Source organism: Oncorhynchus clarkii, chromosome 18 (genome assembly GCF_045791955.1).
Source record: "Oncorhynchus clarkii lewisi isolate Uvic-CL-2024 chromosome 18, UVic_Ocla_1.0, whole genome shotgun sequence".
Classification (NCBI taxonomy): domain Eukaryota; kingdom Metazoa; phylum Chordata; class Actinopteri; order Salmoniformes; family Salmonidae; genus Oncorhynchus; species Oncorhynchus clarkii.
This window is the reverse complement of record NC_092164.1, coordinates 6726374-6744306: the sequence shown is the minus strand read 5'-3', so window position 1 is coordinate 6744306 and position 17933 is coordinate 6726374. Positions and strand designations below refer to the sequence as shown.

General features: G+C 44.5%; 3 protein-coding genes, 1 long non-coding RNA gene and 1 pseudogene across 10 annotated transcripts in view; 4 read left to right on the top strand and 1 right to left on the bottom strand.

The window, feature by feature from the left end:
- The window catches only part of LOC139372934 (myc box-dependent-interacting protein 1-like), a 40561-nt gene extending 39583 nt beyond the window's left edge, over positions 1 to 978 (top strand). For both annotated transcript variants that reach the window (XM_071112813.1, XM_071112812.1), the window contains one exon: positions 20 to 978. In XM_071112813.1, coding sequence (XP_070968914.1) covers positions 20 to 121 — 102 coding nt within the window. In that variant the 3' untranslated portion in view covers positions 122 to 978. The remainder of the gene's footprint in view (positions 1 to 19) is intronic.
- A 546-nt stretch (positions 979 to 1524) lies between these two features.
- On the bottom strand, positions 1525 to 2876 carry LOC139372935 (uncharacterized). Of its 3 annotated transcripts, none has more exons than XR_011627508.1 (3): positions 2841 to 2876; positions 2417 to 2474; positions 1525 to 1601 (listed from the first exon to the last, which is right to left on the bottom strand). It is a non-coding gene; the product is annotated as an uncharacterized lncRNA (long non-coding RNA). The 3 variants fall into 3 exon arrangements; XR_011627507.1 differs by lacking the exon at positions 2841 to 2876 and adding an exon at positions 2558 to 2615 and having other exon boundaries at positions 2417 to 2502; XR_011627506.1 differs by lacking the exon at positions 2841 to 2876 and adding an exon at positions 2558 to 2615.
- A 3507-nt stretch (positions 2877 to 6383) lies between these two features.
- On the top strand, positions 6384 to 9342 carry LOC139372933 (tubulin alpha-1A chain-like). Its single transcript, XM_071112811.1, has 4 exons — positions 6384 to 6622; positions 6942 to 7164; positions 7262 to 7410; positions 8100 to 9342. Exons 1-4 carry the CDS (start codon positions 6620 to 6622, stop codon positions 9078 to 9080), a joined length of 1356 nt encoding a protein of 451 aa, XP_070968912.1. The 5' UTR covers positions 6384 to 6619; the 3' UTR covers positions 9081 to 9342.
- Positions 9196 to 12280, top strand: LOC139373940 (tubulin alpha chain-like; annotated as a pseudogene).
- A 715-nt stretch (positions 12281 to 12995) lies between these two features.
- LOC139372932 (tubulin alpha chain-like) lies at positions 12996 to 16526 on the top strand. Of its 4 annotated transcripts, none has more exons than XM_071112810.1 (5): positions 13007 to 13114; positions 13319 to 13551; positions 14780 to 15002; positions 15099 to 15247; positions 15346 to 16526. In XM_071112810.1, the coding sequence occupies exons 3-5, from the start codon at positions 14795 to 14797 to the stop codon at positions 16321 to 16323; spliced, it is 1335 nt and encodes a 444-aa protein (XP_070968911.1). In that variant the 5' UTR covers positions 13007 to 13114; positions 13319 to 13551; positions 14780 to 14794; the 3' UTR covers positions 16324 to 16526. The 4 variants fall into 4 exon arrangements, with proteins under 4 accessions (XP_070968907.1, XP_070968911.1, XP_070968908.1 ...); XM_071112807.1 differs by lacking the exons at positions 13007 to 13114; positions 13319 to 13551 and adding exons at positions 13736 to 13873; positions 14037 to 14148; XM_071112806.1 differs by lacking the exon at positions 13319 to 13551 and having other exon boundaries at positions 12996 to 13114.
- The last annotated feature ends 1407 nt before the right edge of the window (positions 16527 to 17933 follow it).

The window sequence follows — 17933 nt, the reverse complement described above, 5'->3', positions numbered from 1 at the left end:
CTGTTTGTGTGTGTTGCAGGATGACGGCTGGCTCATGGGCGTGAAGGAATCTCATTGGCTGGAGAACAAAGACCTCTTGGCAAAAGGAGTCTTCCCTGAAAACTTTACCCAGAAGTTGTGAGCCGGACGTCCCATCCAACCTGCACTCCCCCTTCCCCTCTAATCCCTCTTCCGTCCTTTGGGACATCTGCCAGGATAGAAACAAACCAAAACCACATCATCTCAATCCTTGACCCGTGTATCAAATGTGCTGGTATATTTTAGCAGATTCGCACGATTATTGTTTTGATTTGTTACATTTGACTACGTAATGTATGTGTTTTTGCTAATGCTAATGCGGTCAGTAATGTATTTATGCTAAGCTAATGTGGCCAGTAGAAACAGAGTATGCTAGTTTCAATGAAAAAGTAATGGATGTCACACTGCTTGAACACCTTTTGACATATCATGTAAAAAAAAACTAAAAAAAACATTAAGAGTTGCATGATCATTTTACTGTAGTAACAACATCACACCCCTAGACAGAGATTGGGACTGCTCTGGTATCAGTCCTTCAGTTCTGACTGTGATGAGACGAAAAATGTACTGGTACTGGACCAGAACCTTGGGGCACACCAGATTAAAGCAATGTTGACCTGGGTCATGTTCGGAAGGGTACTCGAAGAAAAACGTTTTGCAACGGGAAAACCAAAAAAATCTCTGTTCTTATTGGACAGTTAGGTAGTATACCTCCACATTCACCCTACTGGCTCTGTTGTCGTTAACTCTTAAGTCTATACTTTATGTCTGTATCAAACTTTAAGTCACTATTATTATAGTTTGCCCAATGAAATGCAAAAAGACTCAGTAGCTGTTCTGAAACCATGTGATCTTATATCTGTGACCCGTTTAATGTACCATTTGCCTCTGAGAAGTGGGCTCCCTAGGCTGTCGCTCTGCTAAGATGAATGTTTTATCTATTGTACTGTCCCACTCTCCACCTTTATTTGTACTGTCCCTCTCTCCACCTTTGTATTGTACTGTCCCTCTCTCTACCTTTGTATTGTACTGTCCCTCTCTCCACCTTGTATTGTACTGTCCCTCTCTCCACCTTTATGTATTGTACTGTCCCTCTCTCCACCTTTATGTATTGTACTGTCCCTCTCTCCACCTTGTATTGTACTGTCCCTCTCTCTACCTTTGTATTGTACTGTCCCTCTCTCCACCTTTGTATTGTACTGTCCCTCTCTCCACCTTTGTATTGTACTGTCCCTCTCTCCACCTTTATTTGTACTGTCCCTCTCTCCACCTTTATCTATTGTACTGTCCCTCTCTCCACCTTTGTATTGTACTGTCCCTCTCTCCACCTTTGTATTGTACTGTCCCTCTCTCCACCTTTGTATTGTACTGTCCCTCTCTCCACCTTTGTATTGTACTGTCCCTCTCTCCACCTTTGTATTGTACTGTCCCTCTCTCCACCTTTATTTGTACTGTCCCTCTCTCCACCTTTATCTATTGTACTGTCCCTCTCTCCACCTTTGTATTGTACTGTCCCTCTCTCCACCTTTGTATTGTACTGTCCCTCTCTCCACCTTTATGTATTGTACTGTCCCTCTCTCCACCTTTATTTGTACTGTCCCTCTCTCCACCTTTGTATTGTACTGTCCCTCTCTCCACCTTTGTATTGTACTGTCCCTCTCTCCACCTTTGTATTGTACTGTCCCTCTCTCCACCTTTGTATTGTACTGTCCCTCTCTCCACCTTTGTATTGTACTGTCCCTCTCTCCACCTTTATTTGTACTGTCCCTCTCTCCACCTTTGTATTGTACTGTCCCTCTCTCCACCTTTATCTATTGTACTGTCCCTCTCTCTACCTTTGTATTGTACTGTCCCTCTCTCCACCTTTGTATTGTACTGTCCCTCTCTCCACCTTTGTATTGTACTGTCCCTCTCTCCACCTTTGTATTGTACTGTCCCTCTCTCCACCTTTATCTATTGTACTGTCCCTCTCTCCACCTTTGTATTGTACTGTCCCTCTCTCCACCTTTGTATTGTACTGTCCCTCTCTCCACCTTTATTTGTACTGTCCCTCTCTCCACCTTTGTATTGTACTGTCCCTCTCTCCACCTTTATGTTTGTACTGTCCCTCTCTCCACCTTTGTATTGTACTGTCCCTCTCTCTACCTTTGTATTGTACTGTCCCTCTCTCCACCTTTATGTTTGTACTGTCCCTCTCTCCACCTTTGTATTGTACTGTCCCTCTCTCCACCTTTGTATTGTACTGTCCCTCTCTCCACCTTTGTATTGTACTGTCCCTCTCTCCACCTTTGTATTGTACTGTCCCTCTCTCCACCTTTGTATTGTACTGTCCCTCTCTCCACCTTTGTATTGTACTGTCCCTCTCTCCACCTTTGTATTGTACTGTCCCTCTCTCCACCTTTGTATTGTACTGTCCCTCTCTCCACCTTTGTGTATTGTACTGTCCCTCTCTCCACCTTTGTATTGTACTGTCCCTCTCTCCACCTTTATTTGTACTGTCCCTCTCTCCACCTTTGTATTGTACTGTCCCTCTCTCCACCTTTATGTATTGTACTGTCCCTCTCTCCACCTTTGTATTGTACTGTCCCTCTCTCCACCTTTGTATTGTACTGTCCCTCTCTCCACCTTTGTATTGTACTGTCCCTCTCTCCACCTTTGTATTGTACTGTCCCTCTCTCCACCTTTATGTATTGTACTGTCCCTCTCTCCACCTTTGTATTGTACTGTCCCTCTCTCCACCTTTATTTGTACTGTCCCTCTCTCCACCTTTGTATTGTACTGTCCCTCTCTCCACCTTTGTATTGTACTGTCCCTCTCTCCACCTTTATGTATTGTACTGTCCCACTCTCCACCTTTGTATTGTACTGTCCCTCTCTCCACCTTTGTATTGTACTGTCCCTCTCTCCACCTTTATTTGTACTGTCCCTCTCTCCACCTTTGTATTGTACTGTCCCTCTCTCCACCTTTGTATTGTACTGTCCCTCTCTCCACCTTTATGTATTGTACTGTCCCTCTCTCCACCTTTGTATTGTACTGTCCCTCTCTCCACCTTTGTATTGTACTGTCCCTCTCTCCACCTTTGTATTGTACTGTCCCTCTCTCCACCTTTATCTATTGTACTGTCCCTCTCTCCACCTTTGTATTGTACTGTCCCTCTCTCCACCTTTATCTATTGTACTGTCCCTCTCTCCACCTTTATGTTTGTACTGTCCCTCTCTCCACCTTTGTATTGTACTGTCCCTCTCTCCACCTTTATCTATTGTACTGTCCCTCTCTCCACCTTTATCTATTGTACTGTCCCTCTCTCCACCTTTGTATTGTACTGTCCCTCTCTCCACCTTTGTATTGTACTGTCCCTCTCTCCACCTTTGTATTGTACTGTCCCTCTCTCCACCTTTATTTGTACTGTCCCTCTCTCCACCTTTGTATTGTACTGTCCCTCTCTCTACCTTTGTATTGTACTGTCCCTCTCTCCACCTTTATGTATTGTACTGTCCCTCTCTCCACCTTTATTTGTACTGTCCCTCTCTCCACCTTTGTATTGTACTGTCCCTCTCTCCACCTTTGTATTGTACTGTCCCTCTCTCCACCTTTGTATTGTACTGTCCCTCTCTCCACCTTTATTTATTGTACTGTCCCTCTCTCCACCTTTGTATTGTACTGTCCCTCTCTCCACCTTTATGTATTGTACTGTCCCTCTCTCCACCTTTATTTGTACTGTCCCTCTCTCCACCTTTGTATTGTACTGTCCCTCTCTCCACCTTTGTATTGTACTGTCCCTCTCTCCACCTTTATATTGTACTGTCCCTCTCTCCACCTTTGTATTGTACTGTCCCTCTCTCCACCTTTATGTATTGTACTGTCCCTCTCTCCACCTTTATTTGTACTGTCCCTCTCTCTACCTTTGTATTGTACTGTCCCTCTCTCCACCTTTATGTATTGTACTGTCCCTCTCTCCACCTTTGTATTGTACTGTCCCTCTCTCCACCTTTGTATTGTACTGTCCCTCTCTCCACCTTTGTATTGTACTGTCCCTCTCTCCACCTTTGTATTGTACTGTCCCTCTCTCCACCTTTGTATTGTACTGTCCCTCTCTCCACCTTTATATTGTACTGTCCCTCTCTCCACCTTTATGTACTGTCCCTCTCTCCACCTTTATGTACTGTCCCTCTCTCCACCTTTATGTATTGTACTGTCCCTCTCTCCACCTTTGTATTGTACTGTCCCTCTCTCTACCTTTGTATTGTACTGTCCCTCTCTCCACCTTTGTATTGTACTGTCCCTCTCTCCACCTTTGTATTGTACTGTCCCTCTCTCTACCTTTATGTATTGTACTGTCCCTCTCTCCACCTTTGTATTGTACTGTCCCTCTCTCCACCTTTGTATTGTACTGTCCCTCTCTCCACCTTTATCTATTGTACTGTCCCTCTCTCCACCTTTATATTGTACTGTCCCTCTCTCCTAAGCGGTAGTTGAAGGGAAATAAAGGAAACCCAGCTGTTGCTCTCTCCCTTAGAGAGAAATCTCTCAGAGATTGGGTCAGCAGTCAGGACACACATCAGAATCAGGCTCCCTAGCTCTGTGTATTTTTCTATCAGTCCCTCTCCTGTGAAAGAGATTCCTGGGACATGTGTTAGGGAATGGTGTGCAGAAGCCCTGCAGCGTTGCAACCATATACATGGAATCCATAGAAAGGGCTTTGAAGTTGAAACCTCTAGCCCTGGCAATTTGACTGGTAAACTCACGTGTGCAATGGCTGCCAGTCCACCCACTATGCCACCATTGACTTGAATGAGGAAGTCTGTTCTATGGATTCTATTTCTACGGTTGCGACAACTTTTGTGAAACACTGGATAACTAAAGCAAGAGAATAATAGTCTCTCAACGCTGTGGTATTGGTTTCATTAGAACTCAGGTTATTGCTTGGCTCTGAGTGGAGTGATAATGGCCCAATCATAAAATCTACACCTAACTTGTCTGTATTAGAATATGTTGATAAGGGCTAGAGGGGCGAGGGGTAATGAACAAAACCGCATGTTCAGAAGAGTTTTACAACTGTGGTCAATGTTCTGATCAAAAGTAAGGCAACTATTTATGGGTGTCATACCATTTTAATGTAACAATCCATACAAAGTATTCAAAGAGCCCTGAAACAAATCATCTCAGTGTCCACATTGTGTCCTGCTGAAAACCAAAGTTAAACTCAAGTCAAATTAAGCCTATGGGATGTACTGTGTTCAACTCCTAGATGTAGCTGGAAATCAACACCTGTGTGAACACCCTGTAACTGTATGTTTAAAATGTCTCTCAGTGGAAAGTGAGCGAGCCTGTAACCGACAGTCTTCTTTACAACATTAAAGATTGGTTCAACACCAGACACTGTGGCCTTCATTGTTTCACCTGCTTTACACCTGGGGGTTAGAACACCTCTGCATGCTGCCTGTATGGTGATAGCCTAAACAACATTTTCACACCCTACTGATCACACATCAGAAGACCAACCAGACAGCTGCCCCTCACTCGGGGACAACACCCACATAGTAGTGGTCTGTGCTACTTTATCATAACACCAGATGGCAGTGTGACTTGACAGGCCTTTACGGCAAAGCATTGTAATGGCGGCCAATAGCAGGACTTGCTTAGTCACATTCCTCACATGACATCATTGCTGCTTCTGTGGTGAATATACAGTATACTCTGTTAGCAGGTGCATGGGATGGAGATGCTTCCAGGACTCGGACTGGCTCCCCTTTCAAGCCATGCCTCAAACAATCACTACAGATTCAGTGACATAAATAGATATTTCTTAACTCCCAAATAAGTATAGGAGCATCCCCATGAATTCATTAATTTTATCATATGAAATGGATAAACAAGTCAAATGTTTTAAAACTTGATAATTTTGTAAACAAACTAATTATAAATGATTCCTTGTGCCAATGAAGGAGTCTTGAGTTAAAAGGTCACCTTGGTGTAGCTGTTACCTATGGTGCCTGTTACCATAGGATACAGTCAACGAAGCGTGAAACACAACAGAACCCTGCCAGGCCACAGGGACAAGGGGAGGGAGTGAGGGCGGGGAAGGCAGCGCCTTTGAATAACAAATGGCTCAAACAGCAGGGACTATGGGGGAGGGGATCAACCATCTTAAAGTGACTAATTCCTAAATTCCTTCGTTAATGGACCCATGGTACTGCCACTAACATAGTATGTGTATTTTCTAAGCATTTGTTGTGGTACAGGTTGTTCTTTAATGTCTAGGGATTAAATTAGTCCCCTTAGGAACCTTTTGTCCTACGTAAGGTGGGGCTGGTCGGTCGGATGGTCAGAGTTACACATTATCATCCTGGGTAGATGGGGAGGAGTTATTGATGTGCGGCAGGGCTTGTATGCAGTGTCTCCTCTCGAGCTGAATGATTGGCTTTCCTCTTCCCAGCCCAGAACTCCTATCGACCAAACACATTTAACCCCTTTGTTACCAACAACAAAGCTTGTTACCAAGGTGTTCCCTAATCCTATAAATACAGACGAGCCGCCACCAGGACACACAAGCGAGATTTCTGTCGCAGATCCTTAACGTCGGCCTGAAGAAACTGCAACAATGGTAAGCTTCTGAATATTATGTCTCCTGCTCCCTTCATGCAGCGCTCCCATCCTTTGTTTCTTCAATACGCCTCATGTCTCTTAAAACAGATCTGCTTCTTGTTTCATTGCCTTGATAGATCAAATATATATGGTTAGAAATAGAATTGTATTGGCAATATTGATACTGATAATGTTACTGAGCAAATTAAGAGAGACGTTTAGCTGTAACATTAGAAATGCTATTTAGTTGTTTGACCTAAATCCTCCCAAAAACCGTAACCTGAAGTTGTGACCATGTTAATATGGCTAATGGTTTCAATTCTGTCCTTTCTCTGCAGCGTGAATGTATCTCTGTCCACGTCGGCCAGGCAGGTGTCCAGATGGGCAATGCATGCTGGGAACTGTACTGCCTGGAACATGGGATCCAGCCTGATGGACAGATGCCCAGTGATAAGACAATCGGAGGGGGAGATGACTCCTTCAACACCTTCTTCAGTGAGACTGGGGCTGGTAAACACGTTCCTCGTGCAGTCTTTGTAGACCTGGAGCCAACCGTCATCGGTAAGTTGACAAACAATTTGCCTACTGACATTCCAATCTCCATATTTTTATAGGTTAAAGCTACAGATATTAAAATGTCAATTCCCCATGTCCACAGATGAGGTCCGCACAGGTACCTACCGCCAGCTGTTCCACCCTGAGCAGCTGATCACAGGCAAGGAGGACGCTGCCAACAACTATGCCCGTGGTCACTACACCATTGGCAAGGAGATCATTGACCTGGTACTCGACCGGACGCGCAAACTGGTAAGACCCAACCTAGTCATCTTTCTAGGTGGACGTTCCGTCCATCTATGATACAAATATATTAGGTTTGTAACGCATTCCTCCCTGTTTCTTCCAGGTAAGAATGAACTGGTAAGACTCATAGCATTTTAAAGCAAGGCCTTGTGTTGACACCAAATGTGGAAATGCTAATAAATACTAGTGGGGTTGATCAATATCAATACTTCTATATGATATCCATAACGTTTGATATCGATGTGAGCAAGGCCTATCGTGATATCGGTTTATCCTTAAGCAATAGGGCCCAAGGGGGTGTGGTATATAGCCAATATACCACGACTAAGAGCTGTTCATCTGCACGACGCAACGCAGAGTGCCTGGACACAGTCCTTAGCCGTGGTATATTGGCCATATATTACAAACCCCCGGGTGCCTTATTGCTATTGTAAACTGAGACTTCAACAGACTTCCCATTGTATTCAAACTGGTTGTGTAGGTTAATTAGGCCACCTGGACATTCACACCTGGCCCAATGGGCAACGAGCAAGCAGTTGTCTGAACTTCACAAAGCCGTGGAAATGTATTCCACACAGTTGCAATGTTATTCATTCAAACATTTCGGTTCGAAAAAGTTCAACTGATATTGATTTTACATATCAGTGCCCATCACTAATAAATACATGTATTACATTTATATCTGTTTCTTTCAGGCTGACCAGTGCACTGGTCTCCAGGGCTTCCTGATCTTCCACAGCTTTGGAGGAGGCACCGGCTCTGGGTTCACCTCCCTGCTGATGGAACGTCTCTCTGTCGACTATGGGAAGAAGTCCAAGCTTGAGTTTGCCATCTATCCAGCTCCCCAGGTGTCCACTGCTGTGGTGGAGCCTTATAACTCCATCCTGACCACCCACACCACCCTGGAGCACTCGGACTGTGCCTTCATGGTGGACAATGAGGCCATCTATGATATCTGCCGCAGGAATCTGGACATTGAGCGCCCCACCTACACCAACCTCAACAGGCTGATTGGTCAGATCGTCTCCTCCATCACCGCCTCCCTGCGTTTCGATGGAGCTCTCAATGTGGACCTGACAGAGTTCCAGACCAACTTGGTGCCCTACCCCCGTATCCACTTCCCTCTGGCCACCTATGCTCCAGTCATCTCTGCTGAGAAGGCCTATCACGAGATGCTATCAGTGGCTGAGATCACCAACGCCTGCTTTGAGCCAGCCAATCAGATGGTGAAATGTGACCCACGTCACGGCAAGTACATGGCCTGCTGCCTGCTCTACCGTGGTGACGTTGTGCCCAAAGATGTCAACTCTGCCATCGCCACCATCAAGACCAAGCGCACCATCCAGTTTGTAGACTGGTGTCCCACTGGCTTCAAGGTCGGTATCAACTACCAGCCACCCACAGTGGTCCCTGGAGGAGATCTGGCCAAGGTCCAGAGAGCTGTGTGTATGCTGAGCAACACCACCGCCATCGCTGAGGCCTGGGCCAGGCTTGACCACAAGTTTGACCTGATGTACGCCAAGAGAGCCTTTGTGCACTGGTATGTGGGAGAGGGCATGGAGGAGGGAGAGTTCTCAGAGGCCAGAGAAGACATGGCAGCCCTGGAGAAGGACTATGAAGAGGTGGGTACTGACAGTGTAGGGGACGAGGGGGAGGAGGAGGGAGAGGAATATTAAAAAGTAGTCAACTGGTAAAGAACAACATCTGTGAAGAACAACAGCGAATGAAGAGGAAGATGCGGGGGTGGAAGAGTAGAATGTTAAGATCTATAATCTCAGCTTTACAACATGAATGTTGAAACTACACAAGTCTATGATTGTCAGCCAGATATAGTTTTGACCAAATCGAGAATAGTAACAATCATTTTTAACCATCTATTTCTTTGGATATGAATCCTCTCTGTGAAAAAAATAAAGCATTCATTGTCAACGCCCAAAATATTGGTCTGTGTCATGCTTGCTCAAAACTCATTTTTCAGTAATGTCAATGTATAAACCCTCTACCCTGTCTCATTCCACAGCTTGTGGCAAGAGGTTCTGCCTTGAGGGAAGTCAGTCATACTGTATCACACAATGATCTATTTGAGGAGGTAGTGCACCATCAACCGCCACACACTGGTGTTAATGGTGTCCTCTGTCTTTCCTGAACTTCGGCTAAACTTCTCCATCCCGTCCTGCTTCAGCTGTGGGAGAGTGTTTGGTTAAGGCTATTGAGTACTGTAAACACACCACTTTTGGTGATACGTAGTCAGCTCAAACTGAAGCCATCTAACTTTCAGGTCTCTATTTCTTATGAAACAAAGCGCCAAGCTCAGCAGACACACAGCTGTAAAACACTGACTCCTGAGAAGAAAGAAATGATTGGTAACTAAAAGACAACCAAATGAGAACTACAGTATCTCCTTAGATACTCATTGATGAAAAGTCAACTGTGGCTACAGTACCTGTGGTTATACATTGCCCAACACTTGCTTACATTCAGTGTATTTAACAGCTAACAAAACCTTAGTGGTAGAACCATAATTTTCACCACACTCAAAAGTTAAACAAATACTGCTGCGGTAATGCCTTAGAGCTGTGAATTTGACAGCATGAACTGTAAAACTACACAATATTGATGGCAAGATAAATCATTTAGTTGATATATAATATGCTCTTTTAATAGACAAGCATTTTTATAAATAGTACATATAGTTAGCCAATCCTTTGAAAGGAAAGACTGCTTCCCTGGCAAACAATGAAGACTTCTGACCACACACACACACCAGATAAACTAAGAACAAAAGCACTTGGTTTAAAAAAGAACAACTTGTGTGAAGCCAGCTGTTCACATTCTGTTATAGACAATAGGACTATAGACAGAGCTCTGAACAGACACCTGCTTTACGGAAGACCGACGTTGAGGTTTTCCCTAGGCGCCCGCTCACCTGAGGACATTTGCATTGTAAATTAATCTCTACTACTATGGTGACCATAACGATCTCCTGTAACAACAGCCTATTCAGGTCACCATGGGGAGGTATCCATTTTCTTTCCTCAGGGCAATGGGACAACATGACCTTTACAAAATGGATCCTCTTTAGTTGGAAAGAGTTTGAGCAGTAAATGTGCACAGTGTCCTCTAAGGTAAATGAGTGAAAACCATTGAAACAGGAGCACAAAATATCTTGAAACAGACTTTGTTCAGAGTGCAAAATACATTTTTAAATTGTTATTTTTCTTCATATAACTTAAGTTACATTTTACTTGTCAAATGTAACTACTATATGAGGAGGGCAAGGCAAATAAATGTAATACATATGGGTCTTATTTCACAAATACTGGACAGGTCAAAGTTACTGTTCACCCATCCTAGACTCAAGGTAGCAATTCATATTATTGGTCTTTGTCCCTGTTTCAGTTAAGAATCAAAGATGGTATCAGCTTATCCGAGTTCTCCAGTTACTACAACAATGCACCGTTGTTGCCTAGCAATCCGGCACGGTTAAAAACTTGCTCCATGAGCCTTTACATGACAATATAAAAGATTCCCCGAGTAGGCAACTGCTTCAGGAGAGTCCGAGAGTCTGAAACATGGTGAGAGCGTTTTCTAAAATCTAATGTTTGCTTGCAATTTAAAAACTTAAAATACAAATATTAATTTTGTAAAAGATGATGATTTTAATAATATTTTCATGCTACGTTTGTCATCGTGAGGCAATTAACTAGACTTATCATTAAAAAAAAACTCACCAGGCCATAGCAACCTTTATATGAAATAATTCAATCAAGAAACAGAAACGAGTTTTCCTCAAATTAGTGTAGCAAGAGTTCCGCTGTTTCCACCACAGCTTGTTCTTAAAAAATCATTTTCTTTAATGGCATGTGACTTGAGTGATTCCTTTCTCTCTCTCCAGGGTGAATGTATCTCTGTCCACATTGGCCAAGCTGGGGCTCAAATTGGAAATGCATGCTGGGAGCTCTATTGCCTGGATCATGTGATCCATCTGCATGGACAGATGCCAAGTGGGGGGGAGATGACTCCTTCAACACCTTTTTCAGTGAGACTGGGGCCGGCAAACATGTTCCCCGTGCATTCTTTGTAGACCCGGAGCCAACTGTCATTGGTAAACAGGAGGCTTCCATTAACAGCTGATGGAATTTGACAAAAAGCATACGTCAATAGTAGATTTATAAATGTATTGTTGTCTCCCAATAGATGAGGTCCGCACAGGTACCTACCGCCAGCTGTTCCACCCTGAGCAGCTGATCACAGGCAAGGAGGACGTTGCCAACAACTATGCCCGTGGTCACTACACCATTGGCAAGGAGATCATTGACCTGGTACTCGATAGGACTCGCAAACTGGTAAGACCCAAACTAGTCATCTTTCTAGGTGGATGTACCTTCTATCTTTGATAAAGAAATATATGGTTTGTGACACATTCTTCCGTGGTTCTTTCAGGCTGACCAAGGCACTGGGCTCCAGGGCTTCCTGATCTTCCACAGGAGGCACCGGCTCTGGGTTCACCTCCCTGCTGATGGAACGTCTCTCTGTCGACTATGGGAAGAAGTCCAAGCTTAAATTTGCTGTTTACCCTGCTCCCCAAGTTTCTACTGCTGTGGTGGAGCCTTACAACTCCATTCTGACTACCCACACCACCCTGGAGCACTCGGACTGTGCCTTCATGGTGGACAATGAGGCCATCTATGAAATCTGCTGGGTTTTTCATGCTCAACAGTTTCCCGTGTGTATCAAGAATGGTCCACCACTCAAAGGACATCCAGCCAACTTGGCACAACTGTGGGAAGCGTTGGATTTAACTTGGGCCAGCATCACTGTGGAATGCTTGACACTTTGTAGAGTCCATGCCCCCGACGAATTGAGGCTGTTCTGAAGGCAAAATGGGATGCAACACAATATTAGGAAGGTGTTCCTAATGTTTTGTACAATCAGTGGATGTGATTGAGGTTGGGGCCAAAAACAAATAGCTAATTCCACAGCAGTTCAGGCTTTGTAAAGCTGACCTACAATTGTGTTCTCTACAAAACTAGGTTAACAGGGTACTTAAAAAGGTGCCATCTCCAATATTTACTTTCATTTCAATTAATGATATAGGCCTACACATCGATTCTTAAGAAAGTGTTACCAATATAACGTATAAATAAATGTCCCTTGAGCATGAATGAAAAAATACATTTAGGATTGTGACAAATATTTCTTACTTTAAAAAGATTACTTTTGGTGTAGGCTACTTCTCGGCTCTTTTGTTCCCAGTAGCAGGTATTATATGCAAAGTTGCAAGCCCCTCCCCTGTGCTTTGAGTAGTTTCTTTCCCTTCCAGTAGAGCCAACTTCCATTCCCTGTTCTCTACATTAAATATTATATTAGTGATAGTGATTATGAAAGATATTACCCACGATGTAACATCTGCTTGTCAACCTTTAATTGCCTGAGGAGCATTCCTTTGGGTTATAGAGTGTGGAGTGTGGACTGTGCATTGAAAGCAGAACTACAGCTCTGACTCTGTCCCTGAGAGAGATTAGCAGCTTGCCGAGGGGCCGCCCCTTTTTTTGTGCTAACAGTCGCTCCCGCCAAGAGAAAATAATACAGCTTCCTGCATCGCCCTTCCACCAGACATATAAAACCCCCACCGTGGCCCCCTCCCCCATTACAGCCTTCATTCTCCGAATCCTCAACGTCGGCCGAAGGAAAGAAATCTGTCAAAATGGTGAGTGCTGAGTACTGCAGCTGATTCTGAAAAAAATTAATAACTACATTTTAGACAAACAGTGAGAGAAATAAATATGTCCTTGGATTGAACATTTGTACATTTTCGGTCAAATATATAGGGATATATTTATTTCTAGTTTGTTAGTGTTTGATAAGTATACACTATCATTGGCTAATGTTACAGGTTTTTTTTATCTTATAGATAGCATTAAAAGCCACGCTGCCGTTGTTGGATAGGCTGTGGGTTTGGGTGCAGTGGAGACGGACTCAGCACTGTGACGAAGGGGACTCAGAGCATGTGGGGCTGACGCCAGAGAACTGGCACAGTTTCCTCCACCAGCGGGAGGAAAGCACATTACAGTCAGAAGCACTTGCCTCAATTTGATGTAGAAAGGAATTTTCAAGAACAATTATTCCATTTGTTTGGGTGGAAGGGTATTTACAAAATTGTTTTACTTGACCATTTGTTTTGGCTAAATGCAATTTTTTGTTGTACTTTCATTCTTGAGTAATAACAGGGGAGGGGATATCTGTATCTGGGTTGAGCAGTTATGAAGAGAAAAAAAGTTTGAGTATGTTCTAGAGGACACAGTCAGATATCCTGTCTGTGCGTTACACAAAGCAGCGCGCTTTGGCACTGAGGGTAGAGTGGGGAGTGGCCTGCCGGGCTATGGATTTTTCCTCTCTAGCACTGGGAGTTCATAACTGCACTGCTGGTTTCATTGGAGAACGACTGCCCCCTCTCATTGAAGACAGGGTTAGTTCAAGACCGACCGCAGCACTTCAGGCATTGTTAGCAGAAAGCAGGATCCACCCATTATAATGAATGGAACAAATTGCAATCACGGTGGTCAATCTTCCTGTAAATAAATGTTTTATTGGGAAGACAATCACGGTACCAATAATTGTTCTTCACACAGCTCAGTCTCTGTGGGACTGCAGTAATAACCCGCATATGACTCAGCATTCAGCTGCCCAAAGCTTCACAGCCTGCGGAGGAGCAACCCCACCCTTTAGCCAGCTGTCGTTGGGGTAATATAAGATTTAAAGCTGGAACAGGTGTTAAGACACAGTAAAATGACTACTCTCACTATTGACTCATAATAATTTGTATCCTAACAATAGGACTACCGATTTGCAGTTGGTAAGGATGGTGCTTGTTGCCAAACAGCAATGACATTGAATCCCTGGCCTATGATCGATTCAGATATCTAGACTGGGACAGTGAGAGAGAGTATCATTGGAAACTGTGGGCTTATAGCACGTGACCAGTCTGCAGCCAGGAATCTAAAAGGGAAAACAAAGGAAAGGAAATAGAAGGTCCTACCTTCATCATGAATAGGATTCACAGATGTCAGGGCTGATTTCATTGGATGGATCATTTTCAGATTTTCTTCCACAGCCAGTTCCAGCCAATAACACTTGCTCTCTATTCATCCAACGGAGCTCTTCAGAGTTTGTGGAGGTGTAAGCGGTTTCTTGGCCACAAACAGTTTGGCCTGTACCTAGAGCCATTAATGTATTGTAGTGTCAACATTTTTCCTTTTGTGTTTTGGTTGAATAACAGATAGGATATCCATGAGCATTCATCAGTTTAAGGATGACGTTTTTTTGACGTTGAGCTTCATGAAGGCCATAAGTTGACACCTCTGTTTCTCTGCAGCGTGAGTGTATTTCTATGCATGTCGGCCAGGCCGGAGCCCAGATGGGCAATGCATGCTGGGAATTGTACTGCCTGGAACATGGGATCCAGCCTGATGGACAGATGCCCAGTGACAAGACAATCGGAGGGGGAGATGACTCCTTCAATACCTTCTTCAGTGAGACTGGGGCTGGTAAACACGTTCCTCGTGCAGTCTTTGTAGACCTGGAGCCAACCGTCATCGGTAAGTTGACAAACAATTTGCCTACTGACATTCCAATCTCCATATTTTTATAGGTTAAAGCTACAGATATTAAATGTCAATTCCCCATGTCCACAGATGAGGTCCGCACAGGTACCTACCGCCAGCTGTTCCACCCTGAGCAGCTGATCACAGGCAAGGAGGACGCTGCCAACAACTATGCCCGTGGTCACTACACCATTGGCAAGGAGATCATCGACCTGGTACTCGATAGGACTCGCAAACTGGTAAGATCCATTTCATTGCTAGGCCTTGTACTGAAACCAAAAGGTATACATTTCAATGAAGGGTAATAATGACATTTTCTTCCCTTTGTTTCTTTCAGGCTGACCAGTGCACTGGGCTCCAGGGCTTCCTGATCTTCCACAGCTTTGGAGGAGGCACCGGCTCTGGGTTCACCTCCCTGCTGATGGAACGTCTCTCTGTCGACTATGGGAAGAAGTCCAAGCTTGAATTTGCTGTTTACCCTGCTCCCCAAGTTTCTACTGCTGTGGTGGAACCTTATAACTCCATCCTGACCACCCACACCACCCTGGAGCACTCGGACTGTGCCTTCATGGTGGACAATGAGGCCATCTATGATATCTGCCGCAGGAACCTGGACATTGAGCGCCCCACCTACACCAACCTCAACAGGCTGATTGGTCAGATCGTCTCCTCCATCACCGCCTCCCTGCGCTTTGATGGGGCCCTCAATGTGGACCTGACAGAGTTCCAGACCAACTTGGTGCCTTACCCCCGTATCCACTTCCCTCTGGCCACCTATGCTCCAGTCATCTCTGCTGAGAAGGCCTACCATGAGCAGCTGTCTGTTGCTGACATCACCAACGCCTGCTTTGAGCCAGCCAATCAGATGGTGAAATGTGACCCACGTCACGGCAAGTACATGGCCTGCTGCCTGCTCTACCGTGGTGACGTTGTGCCCAAAGATGTCAACTCTGCCATCGCCACCATCAAGACCAAGCGCACCATCCAGTTTGTAGACTGGTGTCCCACTGGCTTCAAGGTCGGTATCAACTACCAACCACCCACAGTGGTCCCTGGAGGAGATCTGGCCAAGGTCCAGAGAGCTGTGTGTATGCTGAGCAACACCACCGCCATCGCTGAGGCCTGGGCCAGGCTTGACCACAAGTTTGACCTGATGTACGCCAAGAGAGCCTTTGTGCACTGGTATGTGGGAGAGGGCATGGAGGAGGGAGAGTTCTCAGAGGCCAGAGAAGACATGGCAGCCCTGGAGAAGGACTATGAAGAGGTGGGTACTGACAGTGTAGGGGACGAGGATGAAGAAGGAGAGGAGTACTAAAGGGTGTAACTCCTGATCTGCTGATGTTCCATTAATACAGTCTACCAGTCCCGGATAGTGCAAGTAGTAAGAAAACAACAAAAAAGGGTTTAACGGACTAATATTGGAAATCATTCCATAGAGTAAGCACATTCCACCCAGCTACAAGAAGAACCTTCCTGCCTCACATCAGCCATTTTGAATAAAATGTAAAAGAAAAAAAAGCTTATTGTGTTTACTGGTTGAAACCTCTTGGTATGTCAACATGAAGTAGCAGATATATCTGACGCGTTGATCACACCGACAGCGTAATTTCGCAAAATAATATGCAGCGTCATCTGGATGTGTGCAACAAAAGTTCAACATTCCCCTTCTGCTACCATTTCTGTCAAGCCGTCTATGTATACAGTTTGAAGCATATGTTCAATAAATCCAATGTATGCACCACACAGAACGCACTGCAACGCAATGCTGCAAGGAAAACACGGCAGGTCGCCTTGTGGTTAGAGTGGAGGGGCGGCAGGTCGCCTAGTGGTTAGAGTGTTGGGCCAGTAACCCAAAGGTTGCTAGATCAATCCCTGAGCTGACAAGGTACAAATCTGTTGTTCTGCCCCTGAACAAGGCAGTTAACCCACTGTTCCTAGGCTGTCATTGTAAATAAGAATTTGTTCTTAACTGACTTGCCTAGTGAAATACAATTTTAATAAATACATTGAAAATGAATGTACTTCTAGTGTACCAAAAACTGCAATGACACTGTCGGCGTGATGTGCCAAGCTGAGAAAAAGATTCAGCATTCAACTGTAGGACATTTTAAAGTGAGCAGTTTCTAAAGTTGGTGGTAGGCCAAGCTATATGGAGCTGCCAAACTTACAAGTCAGACATTTAGAGAGGTTTACTAAACCAGATTTGATCAAACATTAACCCTCTCGCTCTCCGCAATCTCTCCAGATGTTTTCTGACCATACAACGTTATGCTACTGCATGCCATAGTACAGATCCTGTACAACAAAATGCACTCAAGTTATAATACTGTACGCTTGAAATTTATGGAATTCACTTTCATTGGTAAACAATCTCCACTTTGAAAAACAACCCAATCCTCTTACTGAGCTCGTCACTGCCTTGCTAGCAATGAAGAGATTAAACATGCATTAGGGCCTAAATGTTAACAGCCTTTCCCTTCTATGGTTGATTGAAGTGATGGTGATCCTGCATCCTGTTGTTAAAACCCACTTTGTTAGAGCCTCAAAATATTGCTGTCTACCAAACCCAGTATCAATAAGAGGACTTAAAGTATAGGCATATATCAGAGAAAACAATAACTCGTTGTTTTCACGGATTCTGTGATGATCTACCTTATGACATACACTCTACACATTTTCTAACAGTGCTTTCATGACAACTGGGAACTCTGACATCCGACTTCAGGGCGTTCAAAACAACTGGGAACTAGGGAAAAAACGAGGTCCGACTGGGGAAAATCGAACTTGGGTACTCTTTCTGGAGCGCCGACTTTCCGACCTAAATATAACTGACGTCATGATTTGACCGTGTATTTTTCCAGAGTTCCCAGTTGTTCTGAACGCGGCATTGTGAACTCGGGACAAAAACCGAGTTCAAATCATGAC

What these genes read in the sequence shown, in the direction of transcription:
- LOC139372932 (XM_071112806.1), top strand. An exon ending in CCTGGAGCCAACCGTCATCG is followed by an intron (nt 15,003 to 15,098) that starts GTAAGTTGACAA and finishes CCATGTCCACAG; the next exon opens with ATGAGGTCCGCACAGGTACC. An exon ending in TCGATAGGACTCGCAAACTG is followed by an intron (nt 15,248 to 15,345) that starts GTAAGATCCATT and finishes TGTTTCTTTCAG; the next exon opens with GCTGACCAGTGCACTGGGCT.
- LOC139372933 (XM_071112811.1), top strand. An exon ending in CCTGGAGCCAACCGTCATCG is followed by an intron (nt 7,165 to 7,261) that starts GTAAGTTGACAA and finishes CCATGTCCACAG; the next exon opens with ATGAGGTCCGCACAGGTACC. An exon ending in TCGACCGGACGCGCAAACTG is followed by an intron (nt 7,411 to 8,099) that starts GTAAGACCCAAC and finishes TGTTTCTTTCAG; the next exon opens with GCTGACCAGTGCACTGGTCT.